The 23,876-nt window shown below is 38.3% G+C and overlaps 1 protein-coding gene across 8 annotated transcripts in view; it reads right to left on the reverse strand.

Annotated features, from left to right (window-relative positions):
* The window catches only part of ZMYND11 (zinc finger MYND-type containing 11), a gene marked incomplete at both ends in the record, with an annotated part of 66,091 nt that extends 42,709 nt beyond the window's left edge, over positions 1 to 23,382 (reverse strand). For all 8 annotated transcript variants that reach the window (XM_082015555.1, XM_082015556.1, XM_082015554.1 and 5 more), the window contains 2 exons: positions 4,178 to 4,337; positions 23,267 to 23,382. In XM_082015555.1, the coding sequence (XP_081871681.1) occupies positions 4,178 to 4,337; positions 23,267 to 23,382 (276 nt within the window). The remainder of the gene's footprint in view (positions 1 to 4,177; positions 4,338 to 23,266) is intronic.
* Positions 23,383 to 23,876: the final 494 nt, after the last annotated feature.

The following is a 23,876-nucleotide window of genomic DNA, read 5'->3' on the forward strand; positions in this document are numbered from 1 at the left end:
CAAACCACTGCAGTGCTACGAGATGTTGCATTCAGATGCAAACAATGAACCCGTGTTACTAACAATCTCTGTTTTAGAAGAGAACAATATTGTTTGGCTTTATGAACACATGTAAATTTAAATTATACATTCATAATGCCTCTCTCCGGGTCAGTGCAGTTTTATGACTTTAATCATGAGGAGAAGAATTAGCACATTAAATGCTCAAAATAGCTCCATGCACACTGTCTGTAGAAAAATCACAAAATATGTGAATGTGTAAGACAAAGTAACTCTAAGAACTGTATCTAACCCCCCATAAACCTACATGACATTGGTGCTTTAATTTGATTTCTTTCATTGGGATTAGACTGACCGCTATTTCACACAGAAAAAAGTACATAAAAATCATGGCATAACTGAAAATAGAAATGAACAGGTAAGGAGATTCATGATTCTTTTCTTCAATAACTACATTTCTCTTCTATTTTCTCCACTGCATTGAAAACATTGTTAACAACACTGATTTGCAAATTGTTTTCTAAACCAGAAGAGCAAGGAGATAATTTCTTTTATGTTAATAAATAACACTTCCAAATTTCACAAGTTCTGTGAGAAACAGAAATAAAGCTTTCAGTAAGAAAAAATAAACTCCCATTACCGATTTCAGGACTGTCATTTCCCTTGTAAGGCAAGAACCTGCAGAGATTTGGTTGAACTTCATAATAATGGCATTGACAAACAGTAGAAATGCAAAATTCCGAACTAAAATCCTGGATAACAATGGAAAATAATTTATTCTCTCATTTATTTTGTGTCAAATGCATTAATCATCTGCAAGATGAGAAAGCCTGTAAGATGAGAACACATTTTGAAAATCTGCAAAACATCTGTATAGATGGCAAATGAGCAAACAAAATGAGTACCTGCACAAGTCCAGGAAGTATAGTATTTGCAGCAAAGTTCTTCTACAGATACCAACCCTTAAATATCAGCTGGAATATAGTACATTTGGCAACTGACTCCATATGTTAAATTTAGTAACTTGTATAAAAATATTTCTCCCACATATATCTGAGAGAAAAAGAGAACAATTTTATACTCTTTTAAATCTGGTCATTCTTTTTTCCAGTTTTTCAGAATAGTTGTTTTCACATGAGTTGCCCCTTTTGGAAGGGCCTCCCAATGGCCTCAAACTGTTTTGTCTTTGCACCTCAGCTTCTTCTTTTGTATGAAATCTCTATAATATACGAAATTTTCCTTAATTTTTTTCATCACAGCTTCAACATACTGATAGAACAATGATAGCAAAGTAACATAATTTTTTTAACACAATCCTCTGAAGGCTAAGAGTAACCCTATCAGAGACTGTGTCCTTACTGCATAGATCTATCATGTCAAACTATGGCATAAGGCAAATGTTTGGAAACGTAAGAAAACACCACAGATTATGTAATGAATCTTTTCTAAATAGAGGTGTGTTTTCATAATCTGTATGGTTTTAATTAATGTTACCATTTAGCAATCAGTCCACAAGTCATCATTAAAATCAGTATTTTCAGCCTTGTGGCAGCCTCTAGCCAGGCACCTATGTAAGTATCATACAGGTGCTCAGCAGTTCTGCAGGTCAGGACAGTCACTTATTTACTTGAATGTGGATTTGAAATGCTAAAATTTAGATCCAAAACTTTGATTTGATTTTTCAACCAAATGCTCAAATAAAAAATGAAGGAGCGATGGCAGGAATGTGTCCCCTTTGCTAACTCCTTGAAACAGCTGGTCCTTACTGACTTCCACTGTAGTGCCAGAAAACAAGCTAAAATCCAAGGGCATTTTTGTTCTGATGCCAATAGGTGGCAGATCAGTTCTCGAGTCTTTCTCTTTCACATTATGAGCCTTCCAAGTCAAACTGAGTTTGACAATTGGGTCAAGGGTCTGTCTGTAAGTGCTGAAGTCTGATAAATCTGAAACCCCTGTTCCAACATTAATAGCTCTAATTCATAGACTCCTATCTCCTACAAGTGGATCTCTGAAAAGATTTCTGTGTGTTTGTCCTCACTGAAATACAACTTAGGCTCATGGTTTAACAGCCATTAGTACCAGATCTGGGCATTACTGAATTACAAAGAACTACAAACTGCATCTTGATCAAGTGCAGACAAAGCATCTGTAAAACTACCCAGCGTGTCCAATGTAGATAACATACCAAACTTCATGGTTTTGCACCCATTGTTGGAGAATGGAAACTACTTGACTTGATGTCCAGTGATGACAATGACACTTTGTTATTCATTAATTTTTTTTGAATAAAAGAACAAAGAGAATGACTTTACACCAAGTCAATGTGTTTTGCTTCATGTCTGCAGCATTTTGATTCAGTATTAGGATCAAGAAGTTGGAGGTTGGGTACTGTTGAAACATGGCCTGGATTAGAAGCTGATTCCTGTTTTTGCATAGAACTGTTAAGTCAAGTGCGCACTGGTGTTCTGAACAACTAATGGCCATCAGACATATGGACACAGCACAACGCATCAGTCATGCTGAAAATACAGTCAATACTTCTAACCAAGGGGCTATTCATCATGCGACTTAAGCAACATCTTCAGTCAAGTCAGAGAGAACTCTTCATTCTGAGATAAATTAATTACGTAATTCTTACGACTCACTGGGAATTTACATGTTGGTTGTCTTACAGTTTTTGTTAGACAAATGTTGCTAATAAGTAGGAGGAACATTTTTTGAATCACTATTTAAGAAATGGCTATTGTGAGGCATTTTGATTCTTTTTTTCTTTTTTTTTTCTTTTAGCAATAGAGGAAACATACTGAATACTTGAGATGATAACTACAAATCTCAGACTTTATGTAATATTGAGTCTACACAGTTTACATCATCCCTAAACTGATAAAACTGACATAAGAAATACATGAAAGAGCTAAGCTGGAATTTTGAAATATTTACTCACAAGGAGAATAGTAAAAACAAAGCTATATACACTTTAAAGGCTCCCTTGAGGGTTTCTAATGAAATTAGAATGAGAATCTTAATAGTAACATAATATACATTAAGTATATATTTCAATACTTTAGATTAGTGTAATTGGGATAATTTTAACCATAATGTTTTCTATTATGGATACTGCCTGTTTCCACTTTCTATTTCTCCACGTTAAACCAAAAAAATAATCTGTTGTTTCACTATCAATATCTTATTGATGGCTGCAATAATGCAATGAGTATTTCAGTGGTTTTTAGAATTTGTTTTCCTGTAGAGTTTTTCTGGTTTTCCTCAAAATTTAAATTATTACCTATGTCCAAGATAGTGCTGTCAATTTTACCAGTATTTAATGCAACTTATATTTTCCAAAGCAACAGTTCCTGGTTCAAGTATTTGAAAGCTTTGCCAAACTCTCTTTTTTTTAAGTAAGAAAACGTGGTCTTATAAATACAGAGACCGGGCTTCTGAACAAGGCAAAGCAATTGCACAAGCTTTTTTTTTTTCTTGGTCTATAGGACTATTCTCAGTTAACTTTGTGAGTGCTTTCCATCACAGCTATGGAGGGATAGAAAACATGCTTTTCTTTCCTTCACAAAACTTTCAGCCTATTTAACTTGATGTAAATATTTATCTTACACATCCAGTGGAACAATGTCTGGATGCCTGTTACTGATGTGCTACGAAAATCCTTCCCAACTGGGTGCTCTGGTGTTCACAAATATCTTTAAAACACATCTTTTCATGTGTGTTTGTATATAAATGTACAACTTCTTGTTGCACTTTTGAAAGGGAGGAGTTCTTCCTTCCTTAGATTCAGATTAAAGCAAGATTAATAAAAAATTCTTGTGGTTTTTTTTTTTTTTAAAAGATACCGTCTTCAGGATTTGAGGATGTTTGAGGATTTCAAGTAATACCAACAGCATTTACTGTCTTCCTGTACAGCTGTAGAAGAGAATACTACATAAAAGTGAAGGATGACTGAGCAAAGGACTTTGCCAGTGCTTCATAGCAGAAAACTCAGAATTAGCGAAGAAAGAGCTTCTATGGAATAGAAAAGGTTAAAAAAGTTCAAGAGTGCATTACTTCCCTGTTCACAATAACCAACACAGCATCTATAAATAACCTTCAATAGAAATTAAAACAAGTTTCATGCTAAGACACCAGAAATCATGATTTATTTTCTCAAAGATTTTATACTCACAATCTCATCTCCTGGCAACCAATATCCTTCTTGTTCAATACCAGCTTTTGACCCTTTACATCCCACCGTCAGGGTTTCAACAATAAGACCATCCTTGACTGCTAAACTCAGCTGACGTGTGGTTTCTTTTGGATGCATACCATGGACTCGAGACATATACCTGCACACAAAGCACAAAAGTCCTTAAGTATTAGTGTTAAACTATAAAAAGCATCAGCAAAAAAATACTCTTTTCCAAATGATTTAAAATAATACACAGTCTAAGTTTTAGGTTGGTTTTAAACCCTCAAAATTTATACAATTTTATACAATATACAGCACACATTGCTTGGGCTTGTCTCTGCTAAATTTCCACATCCATTTGTGCCCCTAAGGAGACTTCTTTAAATTAACTGAAACTTGCATTTGTGTAATACTTCCTATAGCATACATACTACAGAATGAGTCTGGAGATGTACCAATGAATCTATGCGATGCTTGTAAGTACAACACATTTATAAAAAAATGTGAAGTTTATGCATCACATATGAAAATGCAACAGCTGGAGTTACAGTACTAAGTGGTTTTTCTCCTTTTCTTGAGATGATCACAGTGATCACACTATGATTAACTGCACTGGTGAGAACAAAACATATATAGCCTAAACTGTATATATGCATGAGATTCAGTTGTGTAATGTTGACCTTTACCCAGTATAATTGAATTCTAGACCAACACCAAATATTAACTTGGAGTAAACAACATAAAATGATCTTCCCTCAAATAAAGATGACCTCCCTTTTTAAAGATCATTACACTTCAGAATTTTTTTAAGCAGAATTCCAAGAACATATCTATGAGTCACTGCACATGAGGAAATGAAGAGAGCTGCAATCGCATGCAATCAGCAGATAAGTGAGCTGACTTGGAACCAAATGTTTTGTGGACATATTTTTCTAGTTATAGCTCTCTTATAGTTACAGGGCTAACTGAATTTCTCCTTCTTTTTTGGGTTTCTCCGGGTACTCTGTCTTTACCTGTTTCCTACAAGAAAAAGCTGTAATTTGCCTGCTTTAAGAGAAAGCTGTCAGCTATAGGGATTCTCTATTTCATGATTAATAATGAGTTCCAGCACCCATGCCTTCTGCAATTTCTACAAGTCTTTAAGAGGTCTCAAAATACATAGCATAGGTACTAACTATCATTCTTCCCCTTTTCCTGATAGAACAAATCAGGCACTGAGCAAGGAAGTCGTTTCCCTACAGTTACACAGCAGGCTGCTATAGGTCTGAGAACAGAAATCAAGTATTAACCCAGTGCCATAATCTTCAGTGCACCCTGCTGAAGAAACCATGTATTTTGCATTGCATCATCAATAGTTGCAGAAACACAGTCCAGCAAAACTCTTGAATGTAAGATACAGGTTTTGTGATTATTTCTCGCTCACATCTCTGAACAGAACAGATATAGAATACAATCCAAAAAGTCTTAAACCAACTCTAATCAGTTAAGAGGTTTAATCTGCCTATTTCTACTGTTGGCAGGGTGTGCACTAGTCAAAAGGAGCACAAGGCTCAGAATCTCCTTTCTCAAATCCAATCTGCCTTCTCAACCAGAGTGAAAGTACTGCCACCAACTAAACAATCCCCTCATTTTCTCCAGCTGTAAATCAGGAATAATAAATCCCCAGTGGCTTTCTGAAGAATACTTCAGTCAATGTTCAGACTGTGCAGTCTGGAGATCTACAAGGGCTACGTTTTCCACATTTAAAGTATAATGCTATCAGCTTTCACAGGAAAGCACACACATGTAGAGAGAATGTTTTTACTTTGAAGAGTAGAATTGCTGTTAGAAAAGTACCCCCTCCCCCCTGAACTTTTACTTATATTAAAACCTGTGAAGTGTAGGTGGGTAGACATTAAGAAGACTATAAAACAACACTGGCAGGGTCTGGATGAAATCCTGTCTTGTTTCTTTTCAGCCAGAAAGACAGCAGCTAAACTAAGAAGCTATTAAGACACAGGATTTGAACCAGAAAAAATAGTTCAAGTTCTTTAATAATGAAATGTGAAAAACTGTCACAAGATGTGAAAGATGCTGGAAACACAAAGTAAGTTGAACTCCAGCCTAGAGACAGAATGCATGATGTCTGAGGTCCTAACTACCACATCAAACTCATTACTGGATCGGGGAAAAACAATATTAAATGTCTTTGTGCAAAAGTGACACTACTAGTCCAGGGAGCACAAGTCTTTTCCTGGCACTGCATGCACTGAAGCATCTGGCACTAAGAAGTTAAAAAATAAGTAAGAGAGATAAAGCAATCCTTGAATGCTGTTTTCAACAAAAGCTGATTAGCCTTACCTTGGAGACAGGGAGTTGAAGCAATACTGGTTTGTTATGCTCTTGTCCAGTCCTCCACATTGACAGATTGGGAAGTGTAATACAATCCCTATACTACTATTATGTAGCCAGCTACGAGAAGTAAAGCAAATACGCTTTCAGATGGGTGAGAATAAGGCATGGAGACAAAGCAAAATGCCCTAAATCAGCAACCAGCCCTAATCAGATAGAGGGTTGAAACAACCATTTCAAAATACAATTTAACTGTGTTAATCCTTACTATATAAAATGAGGGTCTGTCTGATGAAAAGAGGAGGTTTGGCCTGATAATCTGCATGTTAAATTCCAAATCTCACCAAATGAGTCTGCCTGTCTGCAGGACACAGAAGCGACTGAACTGCTGCTCAGTATTACAGTATTAATAGGTCAGTATTTTCTCCATTTATAAGCTGGCAGCACAAACCACCTTGACATTAGCATAGAAGAATCTAGCAAATCTAGCAAAATTACAGTTTTTGTAATCAACTTCTAAGAGCCTACTAAAGCATGTTTTCAATTATTGCAACACCACTTGGCAAGGAAAGGATAAGATTTAGCATGCAGGTTATTCATTACCACTCAAACAAACCTCAGCATTGTCACACCATCAAATGTGTAGGCAAAGGTGCTGACCCTCAGAAACAAGATACTACCAACAGAATCGGGTAAATGCACATGTGCACATAGCTAATATATGTGCACGCCTCTCCGACAGCAAAAGAAAAATTTTAGTGGAGTATGATAAGAGGATAATCATTAATAGATTTGTAGATTGTATGTGTGTGTGCATGCTCATCTGTGTTTAGTACACAATATACCAATCAAAAAAAAGTGAAAAAACAATTTTCAACCTCTTTGGCACTGCACTTAAACAGTAGTCAGGTCTCTTCAAGTTTAGCAGCAATGAAATATCATCATATTCTTCTGTTTATATAGCTTCTTCTTGTTACCCATCCTAAAATCTTGACCATCTCTCAGACGCTACAGGGACAGCCTAAGGGGCCACCACAGCTGGACGTGAGGACTCGAGCAGTTCTCACAGGCCTCACGGCATCCAGGAGCCACGAAGCCATCTGCTGCACACCCCACCTGAGCCACGTTGCAATGACAGGGGAGGAACGATATGGTTCGTGCCCTTTCAGAGTCTCTCTCCTTCATAACAACAAACTGCAGAAGCCCCTGCAACTCATGCCAGTACTAAGTGACAACTGGATCTTGCCACCTCCCTTTGCCAAACAAAACCGGACCACAGGAGTACCCTAATCCACCTCTAAACCACTTGCCTGCCCAATATCCAGGAGACATAGAAGCACCAAAACCTGTCACCATATGAGCAAGTCATACCTAAACCTTTAAAAAGAATTTTTATCAAACTAGCATGTCTTTCTATTCAAAACCTGCATCTAACACATGTGCTTCATAAAATACCTTAAACCTTAAGGAAAAGGTTTGTTTTGATCGAAGGGGTGTGGAGGAAGCAGACCCTGAAGCTGCAATCACCATGGGAGCAAAACAGACACAAAAGTAGCTGGCACTCACAGGGGATCAGATGGTGAACTTTTCGCCTACAGCTGTCACACAGATCACAACTCTTTTGCTTGGTGCTGTGCGAGACACAACACAAAGCCAAACCCTGTCCCAAAGAGCTTAGTATGTATGGCCACAAAATAATGCACATAAATAGCTAACTCTGCCCCAAAGAGTCCTCTTGAAGGCAACTGTGGTCAACTGAGATACAGCAAATGGGTGCTGCTGTGTTGTGGCCCAAAAAACAAAGCTGGCCAAGGAAGGAAGGATGGAAGGAAGGTTACTTAAGGTGGAAAGCTGACACAGATATTTAAAAAACCCTCAGTTTTCTGGACTCAGAAGGAATTGGATTTTCAGCCACCTGAACTTATCAAAAGGTAAATACTAAAAAAATGCTACAGCAAGCATCTCTATAAATATAGGAAATAGCTGCCTTTTATAAAATACGACAGTGTGACAAGTGTAGGTAGATGCTAATTTTAGTGGCAAACACTGTAATCTTGGTCTGATCAACTATCTCTGTCTATGCTGGATGCCTCCGCCCTCCACGATACGAAGAGAAGTAGCGGATTACTGGCAGCAGCAGACTATCTGCTAAGCAACTCATCCAGGGAAAGACAGAGGTCTTAAGACTTCCTTGTACACATAGCTCATCTCACAACTGAGATGTGATAAAATACAGCAGATCCCATTAAACTCAACTGAAAGACTGCCATTAATTTTAAATGTTACCTACAGGTATATAAAGATGTCCTGGATTCAGGGACAGACCTTAAGGAATAATACATAAAATGGAAGGAAATTGGCCAAAATCTGTTTGGAGTTTTATATTGTATTCCTGCCTCTGGTGAAAAATGATGCCTTGTGCTTTAGATTCAGGGTATGACAGCAGTTTTACAGAAAGCTGTTGTGGTTTAACCCCAGCCAGCAACTAAGCACCACGCAGCCGCTCGCTCACTCCCCCCTCCCGCAGTGGAACAGGGAGAGAATTGGAAAAAAACCTGGTGGGTTGAGATAAAAACAGTTTAATAGGACAGCAAGAGAGAAGGAAACAACAATAACAACAATAATAATACCGACAAAGGAATGTACAAGAATGAGTGATGCCCAGTACAGCGATTGCTCACCACCCGGCGATCGACAACCCGTCCCAGAGCAGCGATTTCCCCCCTCCCGGCCAACTCCAGTTTATGTACTGGGCATGACGTCATATAGTATGGAATATCCCTTTGGCCAGCCTGGGTCAGCTGTCCTGGCTGTGTCCCCTCCCAGCTCCCCGTGCACCCCCAGCCTGCTCGCTGGCAGGCCAGCAGGAGAAACTGGACTGTCCTTGACTGCTCAGCAACAACCCAAAACATCAGCACATTATCAACAGTTTCTCATCCCAAATCCAAAACACAGCCTCACACCAGCTTCTGTGAAGAAAACCAGCTCTACCCTGGCTGAAACCAGGACAAAAGCCCATGCAGTTCTTCTAAGACTTTTTTTAATTTGCAAAGAGTAGGTCACTTGGTCATACTGAAAGTAAAAATGGAAGAGATGGTTGTGATTTTTTTTTTTTTTTTAAACAAATACAGCTATGTAACATAAGAACTTAACATACCCAGGCTCAAATCTCAGGAATCCACTAGCTATCCTTGCAGAGAGCCAGGTGAAGATTTGTGCTCAGTTGTATCTCATAGAATCATAGAATCTTTGAGTTGGAAGGGACCTTTAAAGGTCATCTAGTCCAACCCCTCTGCAATGAGCAGGGACATCTTCAACTAGACCAGGTGGCTCAGAGCCCCGTCCAGTCTTAAGGTCTCAACTCCGAAGCGTAGGCTGCCTGCTCCCCACCAGAGCAGGCAGTGATTTGTACCACTGTGGTACAAATCAAATTTCACAAAACATGGGCTAAACATTATGAGCATTTTATTTCAAAACAATATATCTGCAATATATATTCCTTGCTTGCCTGAAACAGAGCTGGTCTGAGCGCTGAAGACAATACAGACACACAGAGAAAGAAGAACTGTTTACTGTGGGGGATGTAGCAGCACACTTTTGTTTTCTAAGATACATTTTGATACGCTTACAGTTTCTCAAGTTTTGATTATGGATTAAATTCACTAAGATAAAGACAACCAAAGCATAACGTTCTTCCTCTGTATTTACACTTCACAGAGAGACATGCATGAATATGAACAGGCTTGATTTCCACTGCACTTCACATACCAACAGCCCACTCCATAGACCACACAGGCATTGACAGAGCTGTTGCCTGTGCAATGAAACACTGATTATATGACCTAGATTTTGTGCAGTCCAAAATTCCAACTGGAGGACACAGAGAAACAGAATTACAGAGAAATGATGAATTTTCTTTTCCCTCTGACATCAGTATCTGCAACATTCAATTTGAAGACACATACACTATCTAAGTAGGAAGTGTTTTTAGAATGTGTTTCATCGCTCCTTCATAGTCTAGAAATACAGCATTTGTATTAATACGGAATCTAATTTTGTGTACTCTTTTTATAAAACAAGAAGAACACATAAATTTGATAGTGAAACAGTGAGATCCAACAGGTCAATGAAACTCAGATCTGCCTGATGTTTCTCTGCTGCTGCTGAAACAAAGCTAAAGAGTAATCTTTGCATGTGCTTTAGACACCCCAGGCACCATGCAGTTTCCTATAACCACCTGCGTCATTTCTGTCAAAAACATGGTAATTTTAACTCAGGTAATTCCTTGGTTCAGTAATTTAAATTCTCAGTCATCTAACTTCACTATACACTTAAGATTGTGTAACCCACCAATATGACCATGAACAGCAAGTAATTAAGGTACCAAGCTATTCATTCCTGATCTACAAAAATCTCCCTTTCAGAACTACTACTGCCTTCTTAAAGATGAACTTATCTAAAAAAGGCCTCTACTCCCATTTTCCAACCTACAAAGTTGTATGTGATACTGCTGGTAGTGCACACGTGCGTACACTGAGCACTACTGGCAAGCAGAAGCACTAATCGTTCAGGGGCATTGCACGCATATGCACAATTGCTTGTGTGTACGCAGAACCACTGCTCCATGCAGCACTTTTCGGTGGAGGTACTGAAGAGACAAACGAGACTCAGAATATAACAACGTGGCTTAACACCTTGCACATGAAATATTTAGTCAGCTCATATTGAGCACCTCAATTCAAAACATGCTTTAAAAAAATATACATTCAAGTGCTTTCACGATTCTTTTTTTTAGCGTTTTCTATCTAATTTGATTTCCATTCTTATCTGGGTTAAAAGTAACAAAATCTTTTTTTTGGGGGGTCAGATTAGTTTTAGCTTGGCTGAGTTTCAAAATCATCACACTGCCACACAAATGTTCATGTAATTACGAGCTAGGGAACAGCACAACGGCTGGAAAAGCCATCAGGGCAGGGCTGCTGCTTTTGGTGATGATATTGTTTATATGAATGGGAATATGAGACCACAGCCTAAAATAGATGGTATGAGTAGTACTTCAGAGATCATTCTCTCTCCACAGATTACAGAGAAAGCTTTGATGAGCACTTCAGACCAGATAACAACCTGTTTAATGGCCGTCACACTCATTTTTATCTTTTACTTCTAATAGAAAGCCACATTTATTTACAACAATGAAACCAAACATAAGCTGGAAGTTTCACTTTCAAATATTATAAAGATCTTATGATTCAAGCAAAAATCAATACTGGTGGTGACACAAAAAGTAAATTGGCTTGCTTTTAGTAATTAGAAATAAAGATAGCCGGTTAGGTATTTTTCTGTGTAAACTTACATAACTTCAACATAAATATTAATAGAAGCATGGAGTACATGAGAACATTCATTAAAATGAAAACGGGGATAGTGATTTTCAAGTCAGTTAGACTTCCTTGACTTTCCTTCTCAATATTTATACTGGAGTTCAGTTTGCATGTATTATCCATGGAAAGTATTAAACATTGAGTATTACAATTTTTGTAGCAACACACAGTAAAGCCAGTTTAAATGAGTTTGCACTCATTAGCAAACATCAAACAAAGAGTATGGCTGTTGTCGATAACTATGGGTTTGCGCTGAATCATTTTATTTACCAGTCACATTCATGCTCAGCCCAGAGATGACTTCACCTACTGAATCAATGAATAACATTGACCTCTGAGATATAAAAAGAAAACTGTCTTACTAGTAATACCACATAAGAGCATTCTTAAAAGAAGAATTATTAGATAAGGAAAATTGACCAGGCAAAAATTGGTAGAACATCTGAACAGCTATTTATTTTTTTCAAAATGAACTGTAGAAACTAGATGTGTATGTGTTAATATTCCTGATCAAAGCAAACAAAGAATTTAGCCTCACCTCAAGCTCTAGTCCTCAACAAAATAGCTAAACCCATACAGGTGTAATGGTTGCACAGTCAGCTACAGCACCCTTTCCATTCCATGTAGTCAGCATAAAGCAGGAAAAAAATGTGGCAAGGCTGGAGGAACCTCTGTCAGTCCCATGGTGAAGAGTTTTCTCCACTAGGCACTGAATTAGTCTTACAACAGCCAGCAATGAAAGCAGACCCAGCAGTTCAGGTGGCAGTGTTCTTTTTCACATGGCGGGACAGTGGCTCAGTACCAAGCTGAAGGAACAACTACCCCTAACAAAGCACAAACAACAATGCTTAATATATCTCAACTTCTTTTTATGTATTCCTTTAATCAATTTAATTAATGTAATTAAATAGAATCATTACACGAACTGACGAAATCCTCTATATCAAGGAAAGAGCCTGATAGAAAAAAGAATAATTATTAATATGCATTATAAACTCAAGATGACGCTTTAACCAAATCTCCAAATTCAGAAATTTTAATTCTATTACCACTCAGAGCAAATGCAGCTAGACTCTTTATAGCCTTTTTCCAAGAAAAGTTGACAAATTTTTCCTGTCATCCCTGTTTCCACTCTCCTTGGTCAAAATGGTCTAAAAGCAACAATTAAAATTGACCATTAATACCAGCAATATTAAAATTACGTAATATCCGAAACAGAAAATCATGATGAACTCAGAAACTAAATTAAGATTAAACATAATATAAACAAATAGATAAAGGCTTTATGACAAATGCAGCTACCTGTGGGTAACACAGGTGAAATTTAATTAACATATGCCATTGCGAACATTCCTTGTGCAATCAATGACAATCCATAATTTCTTCTTAAGGGTCTTATAAAATATGAGTGTATAGCTCAGTTCCTGACACTCTTCAACATTTTTGTGAACCTGGATGTTAAAAATTCTTATATTATCTCATTGGTCAGTCTCAGTACAAATTTACAAGCAAAATTGTGTATCAGTTACAATGCAAAAGCTGTTGAGATTTTCCTGCATATATCCAGTTTTCAGTGTTCTTTTTATTACTTCATAGCACATATCTGAACTTTTGAAAATATCCAAAAATTTCAACCTGAATGCATCATTTAACCTCACTGTGAAGCTATCAGTATAAAAAATAAATGTTTCAACTAAAATATTTTGGTGTCCATCATATTCATATGCAAAGTATTGCTATACTTCTAACCGATAGTTATGCACACATAATGCAGAGATACATATTTTATATACATCTATATATATATATAGATATATATAAAATATATAAGTATATATTTATATATATTTATATATATTTTTTGGTCATTTTATATATGACCAAAATAGTATTTTGGGAGTCAAACTATTAGTTTTAGATTGCTTTTTGTTTTATTAATGTAATGATTTTTAACCAAATCAATCAAAAATTGCTGAAAAAGCACAGATTTTTTTTTTTCCCCCAGGATGTTCTATGACTAAGTATTTACAAGCTTTAACGCTCTAGACTTGGTTCATTCTCTTGGTTTAACACAAAAACAGTGTTATGAAAACAGAAAAAAACATTGGTTTTGGCCTAAAAGAAGCATCTGAAGTTTATCATGGGAAAGAGAGAAGGAAAGTAAAAGTAACAGAAAAGGAGATTGACTTAGTGGTGCGAGACAGAAAGAAGTGCCTTGTCCTTGACTATAACAGAAAACACGTAGAGGTTTTTAAAACTAAGAGTTTTCTACCCTGCCATCACCTGGTGATGTGTTTCTGTGTTTGTTTGCTGTAATGCATATATCTATAACTAAGTCAACCCCATACAAACGGAATTCACTTCTCAGAGGTGAGCACTCAATAGACACCTGCCACTAGCAGCAGCAATGTGGCCTGCTGAGGAAGTAGTATGACATTTAAAACATACATGAGGATGACGTAAAGATGTGCAAAAGGAGCCAGTAACACTGTTTAAAAGTGAACTCATGCAACCACTGCATTCTTCCGCATAATAGGAGGATGTTTTACTTCAAACAATTGTTTTCAGATGACCCTACTCTCCAGTAACAAAAAGACAGGTATTTTAGGGGAATGGCTTCACAAAGGGTAAGAAACGAACAGAGCAGAAAAACATTTCTAAGCTTTCATTTCAGTCAAAGAAATGAAATACTTCTGCTCATGTAAAGTTAAACACCAGGATTATTTAGTTATAAATCCAGAGTCATCTGCTCTCCTAATCATTCTTATGACTTACTATTTTTGTTTATGCATGACTATTCAGTTGCAACATGCAAAATACTAGGAAGATTTAAATTTTCATCAAAGGTACTATAAATAGTGACAATTTTTCTCCTAACAAGTTTCCGAGCTTCAAATAAACAATACTGTAAGAATCTTGTTCTTTCAATTTTTTTTCTTGCCACTGCATTGCATATTCTTATTTATAGACTTGTGTGATTATTCCTACCCATTCAAATTGCTCATTTTCTTATTTATACTCTCTTGTGATTATTCTCTACCTGTTCAAATTGCTCATTCTCATCTTTGCTTTAATCAGTGCTTCTAGAAATTTTTCTCTGTTAAAGCAGACAGCCTAAAAAGAGAACTGCAGAAGAACTAAGGCAACAAAAGCAGATTTATGGATGGGAGAGGCCCTTAACTTTAACTACTGTCAGAGATTGACTGGAGAATCATAGAGTGATATTTGGAGAAGAAATCCCCCTCCTAGGACTGAATGTCAAACTGAGAGGGTCACATACTCAATCTGCAATTGCTTGCGACTCCACCTTAACTGTGGGACCAGAAAATCTCATCATTTTACAGTTATCTTTCATACTGAGTAATTCCTTTCTGGCATGCTATCCCATCAATGCTGATTAATGTCACTCCACACAAAGCTAACAGGGTACTGACAGAGTCTACTCTATATAGGCTTGGGATCTGCTCATTTCTCTTAGGTAATCTGAATTTGCTGCACTTACTTACATTAAATTAGAATGTAACAAAAATCAGTCCACATCAAAAATAGGGGAAAAATGGTTAAGCCCATTTGGGGACCTAGTACTGGACCACCCCATTTGAAAGCCATTAAAAAAAGATGAGAGTCTTTGTACCTATTTATGGAAAAAAAACCAAAAACAAACCAAACATTTTCTTGTATCACCAATGTTGTAAAACAGCTTTCTGACTGATGAAAATGATAGTTTCAGTTTTGCTCTTTTTGAAAATAACAAAAATTCTCCAATTATAGCATAGAGGTTTTATCCTAGCTAATGTTTTTTCATTCAGCTTCAATCCCCAAAAGCTGGGATTCCTCTACCCTGTGGACTATGGTCACTCTTGGCTTCATTCCCAAATTAACTCATTCTCAGGCTCCATTATGGAGAAAGCCAACTTGTTGCCAAGTTACTCTCCATGTTATTTGAAAAGTCATGGCAGTCAGGTGAAGTCCCTGGAGACTGCAAAAAGGGCAACATTGCACCCATTTTAAAAAAACGTAGAGGACTCTAGGAACTAGAGAACTCTAGTCTTAACCTCTGTGCCTGGGAAGATCATGGAGCAGATCCTCCTAGAAGCTATGCTGAGGCACATGGAGGACAGGGAGGTGATTCGAGACAGCCAGCATGGCTTCACCAAGGACAAGTCCTGACTGACCAGCCTAGTGGCCTTCTATGATGGAGTGAGTACAGCAGTGGACAAGCGAACAGCTACAGATGTCACCTATCTGGACTTCTGTAAGGCCTTTAATATGGTCCCCCACAACATCCTTCTTCCTAAATTGGAGAGATTTGATGGGTGGACTGTTTGGTGGATGAGGAATTGGTTGGATGGTCGCATCCAGAGGGTAATAGTCAACGGCTCAATGTCCAGATGGAGATCGGCAAAGAATGGTGTCCCTCAGGGGTTTGTACTGGGACCCTCATCATTAAAACCCTCATCAATGACATACACAGAGGGATCGAGTGCACTCTCAGGATGACACCAAGCGGGGCAGGTAACACACCTGAGGGATGAGATGCCATCCAGAGGGACCTGGACAAGCATAAGAAGTGGGCCCGTGTGAACCTCATGATGTTCAACAAGGCCAAGTGCAGGGTCCTGCACCTGGGTCAGTATGGGCTGGGGGATGAAGGGACTGAGAGCAGCCATGCTGGAAAGGACTTGGGGGTACTGGTGGATGAAGAGTTGGACACGATCTAGCAATGTGTGCTCGCAGTCCAGAAGGCCAACCATCTCCTGGGCTGCATCCGAAGAAGTGTGACCAGCAAGACATGGAAGGTGATTCTGCCCCTCTACTTCACTCTGCTGAGACCCCACCTGCAGTCCTGTGTCCAGTTCTGGAGCCCTCAGCACAGGAAAGACATGGACCTGTTGGAGCGGGTCCAGAGGAGGGCCACCAAGATGATTAGAAGGATGGAACACCTCTCCTATGAAGAAAGGCTCTCCTCATTGCAGAGGGTTGGACTAGATGACCTTTCAAGGTCTCTTCCAACCCAAACTATTCTACAGTTCTATGAACTTGCTCTTCCTGGGAAAAAGGCAAATCATGGCCAAGAGGTTAGTTAGCTCCTGACAGAGAACATGAATGCAAACAATGCCAAGATTGTCTCCTTCTACCAAGGGCACTCCAACACTGTTTCAGCATGCTATGTGTCCTCAGATGCCTTCACACCATACCTAATGGCAAACTATCATGCCTCTAGCTTCAAGTTTCAAGAATAGCATTGCTGTGGGCTGCATTACCTTTGGCGCTTAGAACTGAAGAACCACACACACATATAAAACAAACAAAGAATATGTCAACGCCAAAGGAATACTCCATGAGCCAAAGGCAATGCACTGTGGTCACAGCGTGTCTGCTCCACATGATGCCAGGGCAATCCCTGTCACAGTACACAAAGACAATATAGACACCGCCTTTATAAGACAGGGAGAGAAACCAATCAACTAAATAAATCATGAAACACATCAAAGGGAGAGAGAAAAAAATATAAGGAAGGAAGTATGGAAGAAAAGAATTATGTTTTGGTTTTTCACATTAGTCTTCATGGAATACTTTAGAAACCAGAAAATTATCTGTTTACAATGACAAAATCTTGAAAGCGGCCAGTAATAGTTCTAGAACACTGTATTTGCGAATTGGGTATTTCAATAACATTAACTTAATAGATAACAAACTCTGAACTAATCATAAAGATCATGAAATGTTCATAAATTGCTACTGAGGAAACCCAATACCTTCACAGAAAAAGGGTAAATATTTAATTAATATTTAATTAAATCTTAGGACTCCAATTACCTGTAAGGGAATTATAAAGAAAATGCTAAAAGAAACTGGAAGACTGGAGTAGCCAAAGAAAGAGAACTTCAAAAACATGTCTGTACAGAAATACTTACCAATCTGCTATGCAAGTGAATGTCAATAGTTCATCCTACTCATTTAAATATGCATGCCTTTTTTCCAGTGTGTTTTAAGGCATTTTATTCCATAGAATCAATTTTTGAGGTTACCCCAAATCCAAAACAGATGGAAGATAATGAGGAAAAACCAGAAAGTAAAAGCATAATTACAATTTTTAACATAATTTTAGGGATGAACAATTTGTCAAGCTGTGCTCTTGATAGAGAATTCTCAAGGTATGGGAAGCCATTTCTCCAGTAGTGTTTACAGCACAACTAATACCAACAATATTCATCTAAATAATTGACATACTAGGGTCAAATTATCCCAGTATCAAGTCTGGACAGAAAAATAAGTCATATTTCTTGATAAATTCCTCTTAGAAATATTATTTTGTTATTATGTAATTTGGTAGTTTAGAAATGTTAGATATTTCTAGTAGTTAGGTTTTAAGTTGTTATAAATCACCAACTTGAGATATGACAATAAAAGCTGAGTGAGAATATTTATTTTGCATACCTTTACAGAAATGTTACCACTGCCTTCAAATGAGTTTCACCGTTAAATAAAAATGCACTGAACACACTGAAGACTATGTACAAAGATAGGAACTTTATATATAAAAATTCTCTTCAAAAGGCAGTTTGCACTTTTAGTACTAATCCCTTTAAATTCACTACACTGTTACTTTTTGTTAGTATTGGTTTTCAGTCCTTCATTTAGTCTTCAAGGTACTGAAGAATGCTTATCTCCAACCAATGGAAAGTATCTTTCGAACTATAATGTACCCCCACACATATAGTCACTAAAATTGCAGAATCCCGTTCATATAATGATTTGTTGATCTTTTTTCTTTTTGGAGTTTGTCAAGTCTGTGCAGTGTAGTCTCTTCCCTACCAATGCTTTTTTTTTGAGTATTTATATAATATTCCAATTAACAGTGTCATATTCTTGCTATTTTTCCTCACACATATTTTTAATTCCTTCAAAAATAGACACCTTTCTTGTGTTTATTAATACTTCTCTGCATGCAATGACTTTTCTGAACGAATTGCCAAAAGTTCAGTAAGCTTACTAATTTCTTAAAGGCTCTAACTCGTGTATTCAAATTTTCCAAGTGACTCTTTCCTCAGTCTAAGACAGTTTTCAATCACTTTCTAATCACACATTTTTCTATTCTTGCTTTTCCCCCTCATCAATTTAAAAAGCAAAGCATACTTGATTTAGTCTACTTTTAATTAAAGGGACTCTTTCCTTGCAGGTTTTTCCTGATAATATTAGCAGTACCTTCTAGTGCTCTTGGTACCCCCTACACCATCCTCCTACTCTTTTGTTCTCTACAGAAAATGCGTGGCTAATTCTATAGATTTTTCTTGCGTACTTTCCATTGCCAGTATCCTCTGGAAGTCCTTCTTTACCCCAGATATTTTTTAACAATTACATACAAAGTGCACAGGTTACATTTGATGTATATTAATGTATTATATTAATCTGTCTCTTTTACATACTGAGTTGAAACAGTTCATAATCTATAAACAATTAATTCTCTTTTTATATTACTAACATTTCCTCCCTGGTCATAAAAAGTAAATACTCCTTGATATGTACAGTGGCTTCTACTCAGCACCAGAAGACTAAGAAAAGCAAGAAGTAAATGAAATAACCAGGAATATGTTAGGAAAACAGAGACAACCATGCTGAGCTGCCTTTTAGGAGAAAAGCCAACAAACAGATTTGCCTAAAAGTAGCAAAACAGCTGATGAACAAAGCAGCAATGGAGATTCTGCTCTGAAGGTGTCTGGATTAACAGGTCACAAAATATATAGTACAACTTGTCTCTAGCAACAAATGAACCCTGAAATTATGGCAAAACAAATAAAATTTAAAAAATCATATAATGAATCATCTTTTCAACTTCTAAGTTCTCTGAAAGTACGTATTTGTCATCCACTATACGATACGGTAGGATGACTGTCACCTTAAACATGTATTTATAAAAAAAGATTATCTTGCTCTTTTTTCTGTATTCTTACTTAGGAATAAGACATGCTTCCATAAATTTCATTATCATTACTGCTTGCAAATACTTGCAATATGCAAAGCCACTCTTTCAGTCAATCCGAAGAGTTATTAACACTTCTAAAACATACTACTGATCCAAGTATGAGAAGCCTCCCTTTAGCTCCAACTATGTATATATGGTCATAATTTTCACTTTTGATCACTGTTTGGTTTTGATCTTTCTTATTTTTCATACATTTGCCTATGTGCCCAGACACTGATTTATCTTTTAAGGAATTGCAGTTGTACTTGACCAAATAATCTTCGAGCCTGGGAGAATACATCAGCTGCTCAGTTTTCATGAGAAGAGATATTCTGAAGCCCTGCTAATTTCAGAACTTTATTTTGAATATTATGTAATATGCTTATTCATTTCACTACGTCATCTGTGTTTCTTCATCAATAACTAGTACTGTAAAGCGACTCAGAAGTCTTTATCTTTTCCTTGTCAAAAGTTATCTCCTTAAAAATATCATATAATAGAAACTAGATCACTGTTCATCACTCTTGTCACTGATGTGCATGTGGAGCATTTACAATGTCCAAGCACTTTTCAGATTACTCTTCACTGCTAACACCTTGCACATCTTTCTGAAAGTACTAAGGCTGCTTGTGTCGCTGTTTAGTCACCTATTTTTCTTCTGATTAGAGATGAGTCATACAATCTGTATCTAGACTCTGTTTTAAAAAATGAAACTATTCTTCAGTTACCAAGAGCAGTACTTCTTTTTCCAGTATCTAATTACTTGTTTTCTTAACTTTGTTTGTAACGACAGGAGTTGTCTTACCTAACTTTACCCAGCTAAACGTTATTCACACTATCTTAAAATAGGGATCTCTCATAAGAGTGGGATGAATCCCCAGCTGGATGTGCCTGTCTCCCTTTATAAAAACGAGCATAAACAGCTAACAAACTCAGCTAATATATGGCCTGGAGCAAGTAATTTGAAATGTTAACATGGAAAGTGTATAGCACTGGTTTACCCACTTGTCTCCTTGGAGACATGATGCAAACATATATGCTTTAATGCATTCCAAAACTCAAGTGCAACGCTGTACTGGGTTTGCACGACAAGGTTTTGGTAGCAGGGGGGTGCAGGGGTGTCTTCTGTGAGAAGCTGCCAGAAGCTTCCCCTGTGTCCGACAGAGCCAGTGCAGCTGGCTAAAAGGTGGACCCGCTGCTGGCCAAGGCCGAGCCCATCAGCCATGGTGGCAGCGCCTCTGAGGGAACGGAGTTAAGAACAGGAAAAAAAACCCCTGCACAACTCGCGTAGCAGTCAGAAGAGACGAGTGAGAGTATGTGAGAGAAACAACTCTGCAGATGCCAAGGTCAAGTGAAGAAAGAGGGGGAGGAGGTACTCCAGGCACCAGAGCAGAGATTCCCTGGCAGCCCCTGGGGAAGCCCATGGTGAGCCCGGCTGTGCCCCTGCGGCCATGGAGCTCCACGGACATCTCCAACCACACCCGGGGAGGGCCCCACGCCGGAGCAGGGGGATGCCTGAAGGAGGCCGTGACCCCGTGGGCAGCCCGCGCTGGGGCCGGCTCCTGGCAGGGCCTGTGGCCCCGTGGGGAGAGAGAGGAGCCCCGGCTGGAGCAGGTTTGCTGGCAGGACCTGGGACTGCGCAGGGGACCCAGGCTGGAGCAGCCTGTGCCTGAAGGACGGCACCCGTGGGGGGACCCGGGCTGGAGCAGCTGGTGAAGAACTGCAGCCCGTGGGAAGGACTCACGTTGGAAAAGTTCATGGAGGACAGTCTCCCGTGGGAGGGTCCCCATGCTGGAGCAGGGCAGAGGGTGAGGAGTCCTCCCCCTGAGGAGGAAGGAGCGGCAGAGACCAGGTGTGATGAGCTGACCTCAACCCTCATTCCCCGTCCCCCTGCGCCGCTCGGGGGGAGGAGGGAGAGAAATGAGGAGTGAAGTTGAGCCCGGGAAGAAGGGAGGGGTGGGGGGGAGGGGTTTTAAGATTTAGTTTTTATTTTCTCATTACCCTAGTCTGATTTGATTGGTAATAAATTAAATTAATTCTTCCCCCAGTCGAATGTTTTGCCCATGACAGTAATGGATGAGTGATCTCTCCCTGTCCTTGTCTCAACCCAGGAGCCTTTCGTTTGATTTCCTCTCCCCTGCCCGGCTGAGCAGGGCAGTGACAGAGCCGCTGCGGTGGGCACATGGCGCCCAGCCAGGGTCAGCCCACCACAAACTTAAAAAATGAAATTCCCTAAAATACAATCTCCCTCTCAAGCCTGCTTGGAACTCTGTCTCTGGGAAGGTGCTTTTCAGTTTAACGGTGCATTTTTCTTTGTTGTAGGAGCCAGGTACACAATAATTCATTTGGGACATCATCTTTTTTCTTTTTCCTGTTTATTGTTCACTATGTTTGGAGAACCTATAATGTTACACTTCTTCCACTTATGAAGCCAGTTTTGCCTGTCGCTTCCACCCCAGAGCCTCCAAACTCTGTCAGTAGACCATGTTATAATGATTTTCACTTCCTTAGTCACCTACACTTTTTATAACTCTCCTTAGTGGTCTCTAGCCTCATTATCAGTTCACATGGGTTCTGGCAACTGAAGAGTTGCCAACTGGTTACTTTTGCTCTTTTAAATTATTCATATTGATTACTTTGACAAATGTGACGTATGTGTTGGCCTGGAAATGCAGACAAAGCAGAGAGAGGTACACAAAATCTCTCTCAGGCTTTTATTACAGTGGCTACTCCAAGTCATCTTAAAAAGTATTTTAATGTTGTACAACTTTTTACACATTGCAGACTCCACAGAACAAAGAATATACATTTCTCTGTGTATACAGCACCTAATACATTTTGAAGAATATTTTAATATTAACAATAGTATTAGGCATAGGTGGTAGTCATTTTGTGTCTTCTTTAATAGCATTCTATGCTCATCTCAGCAAATACGGTTTCTTACTTGCTTGAGCAACCTAACACTTCAGGTTTATCTTTGCCTTCTGGAAAAGAGTTCTCCACTGCCCTATCACATTTTCCTAAAGAATTAGATTATTTACAGATTTTATTGCCCTTTTCTCCTTAACTGTTATATCTACTTCTTGTATTTTGATCAAGCTACCAAGTGAGTACAACTCTGACATGCTAAACTCAGTTCAAGTACTACAAATATTGCGTATTTCCTAAAGATGCTTATACAAAACAAACACAGGGTGAGTGCGATCTCAATTCAATGATTAAACCTCACTGTAGGATCTTTAGGTGTGCAGTTCTATAAGTTTATTTTGTAATTAGATAAGTAGTAACAGAGAAGTGCACGTAAATGTTTCACAGTCTCTCACAATATTTACTGTCCTTGTTTCCCAGGGCTTTTAATAACATCAACCTTCCCCCTCATCAAGACTTTCTTTGGAACGGATCACTTACTTTGTAATACGGTCAATGTTAGCAATTTGCTTCTGGTTCCGGATTATTTCTATAGCTGCCCAAAGATGCTGGATAGCCTTTGTATCTGCCTGTCGTCTCTTCGTTAAGCGTGCCATGACCTGTTTACTTGGTCAGCTGCAGCCGATAAATAGAAAAAATATACCAAAAAGTTAATCATGAATTAAGAAATGGATTACATGATGATCATATTGCAATAAATATTATTACAAAGAAAATTTTGTTAACCTATAGCAATTCAATCTGTATACAGCAGCATGGTTTTTTACGCTTAAAGAGCATTAAAGAGAAAAAAAGTAGTTTACAAGAACCCCTTTCACATCACATTATCTCTACAGAAGACAAAAGGCGAGCAGTAAAAATTATCAACTGAACACCAAATATCTTAACTTAGCAAACTGGTTATGAAAAGTCACCTCGTTCATATCTCAGTTCCCTAAAATTTGTTAAAAAGCAGAAGCTACCCTAGCTTGAAGCTTCCACAGCCTCCTGCATTGCCCAAAACCCTTAAAAAGGGCGAGTGGTGCTTGACTACATCACATGGTGCAAGCATGAACTTTGAACACAGAGAAAAAGCTGGGCCCACAGTTTA

Source organism: Phaethon aethereus, assembly GCF_964289735.1.
Source record: "Phaethon aethereus genome assembly, chromosome: 2".
Lineage (NCBI taxonomy): Eukaryota > Metazoa > Chordata > Aves > Phaethontiformes > Phaethontidae > Phaethon > Phaethon aethereus.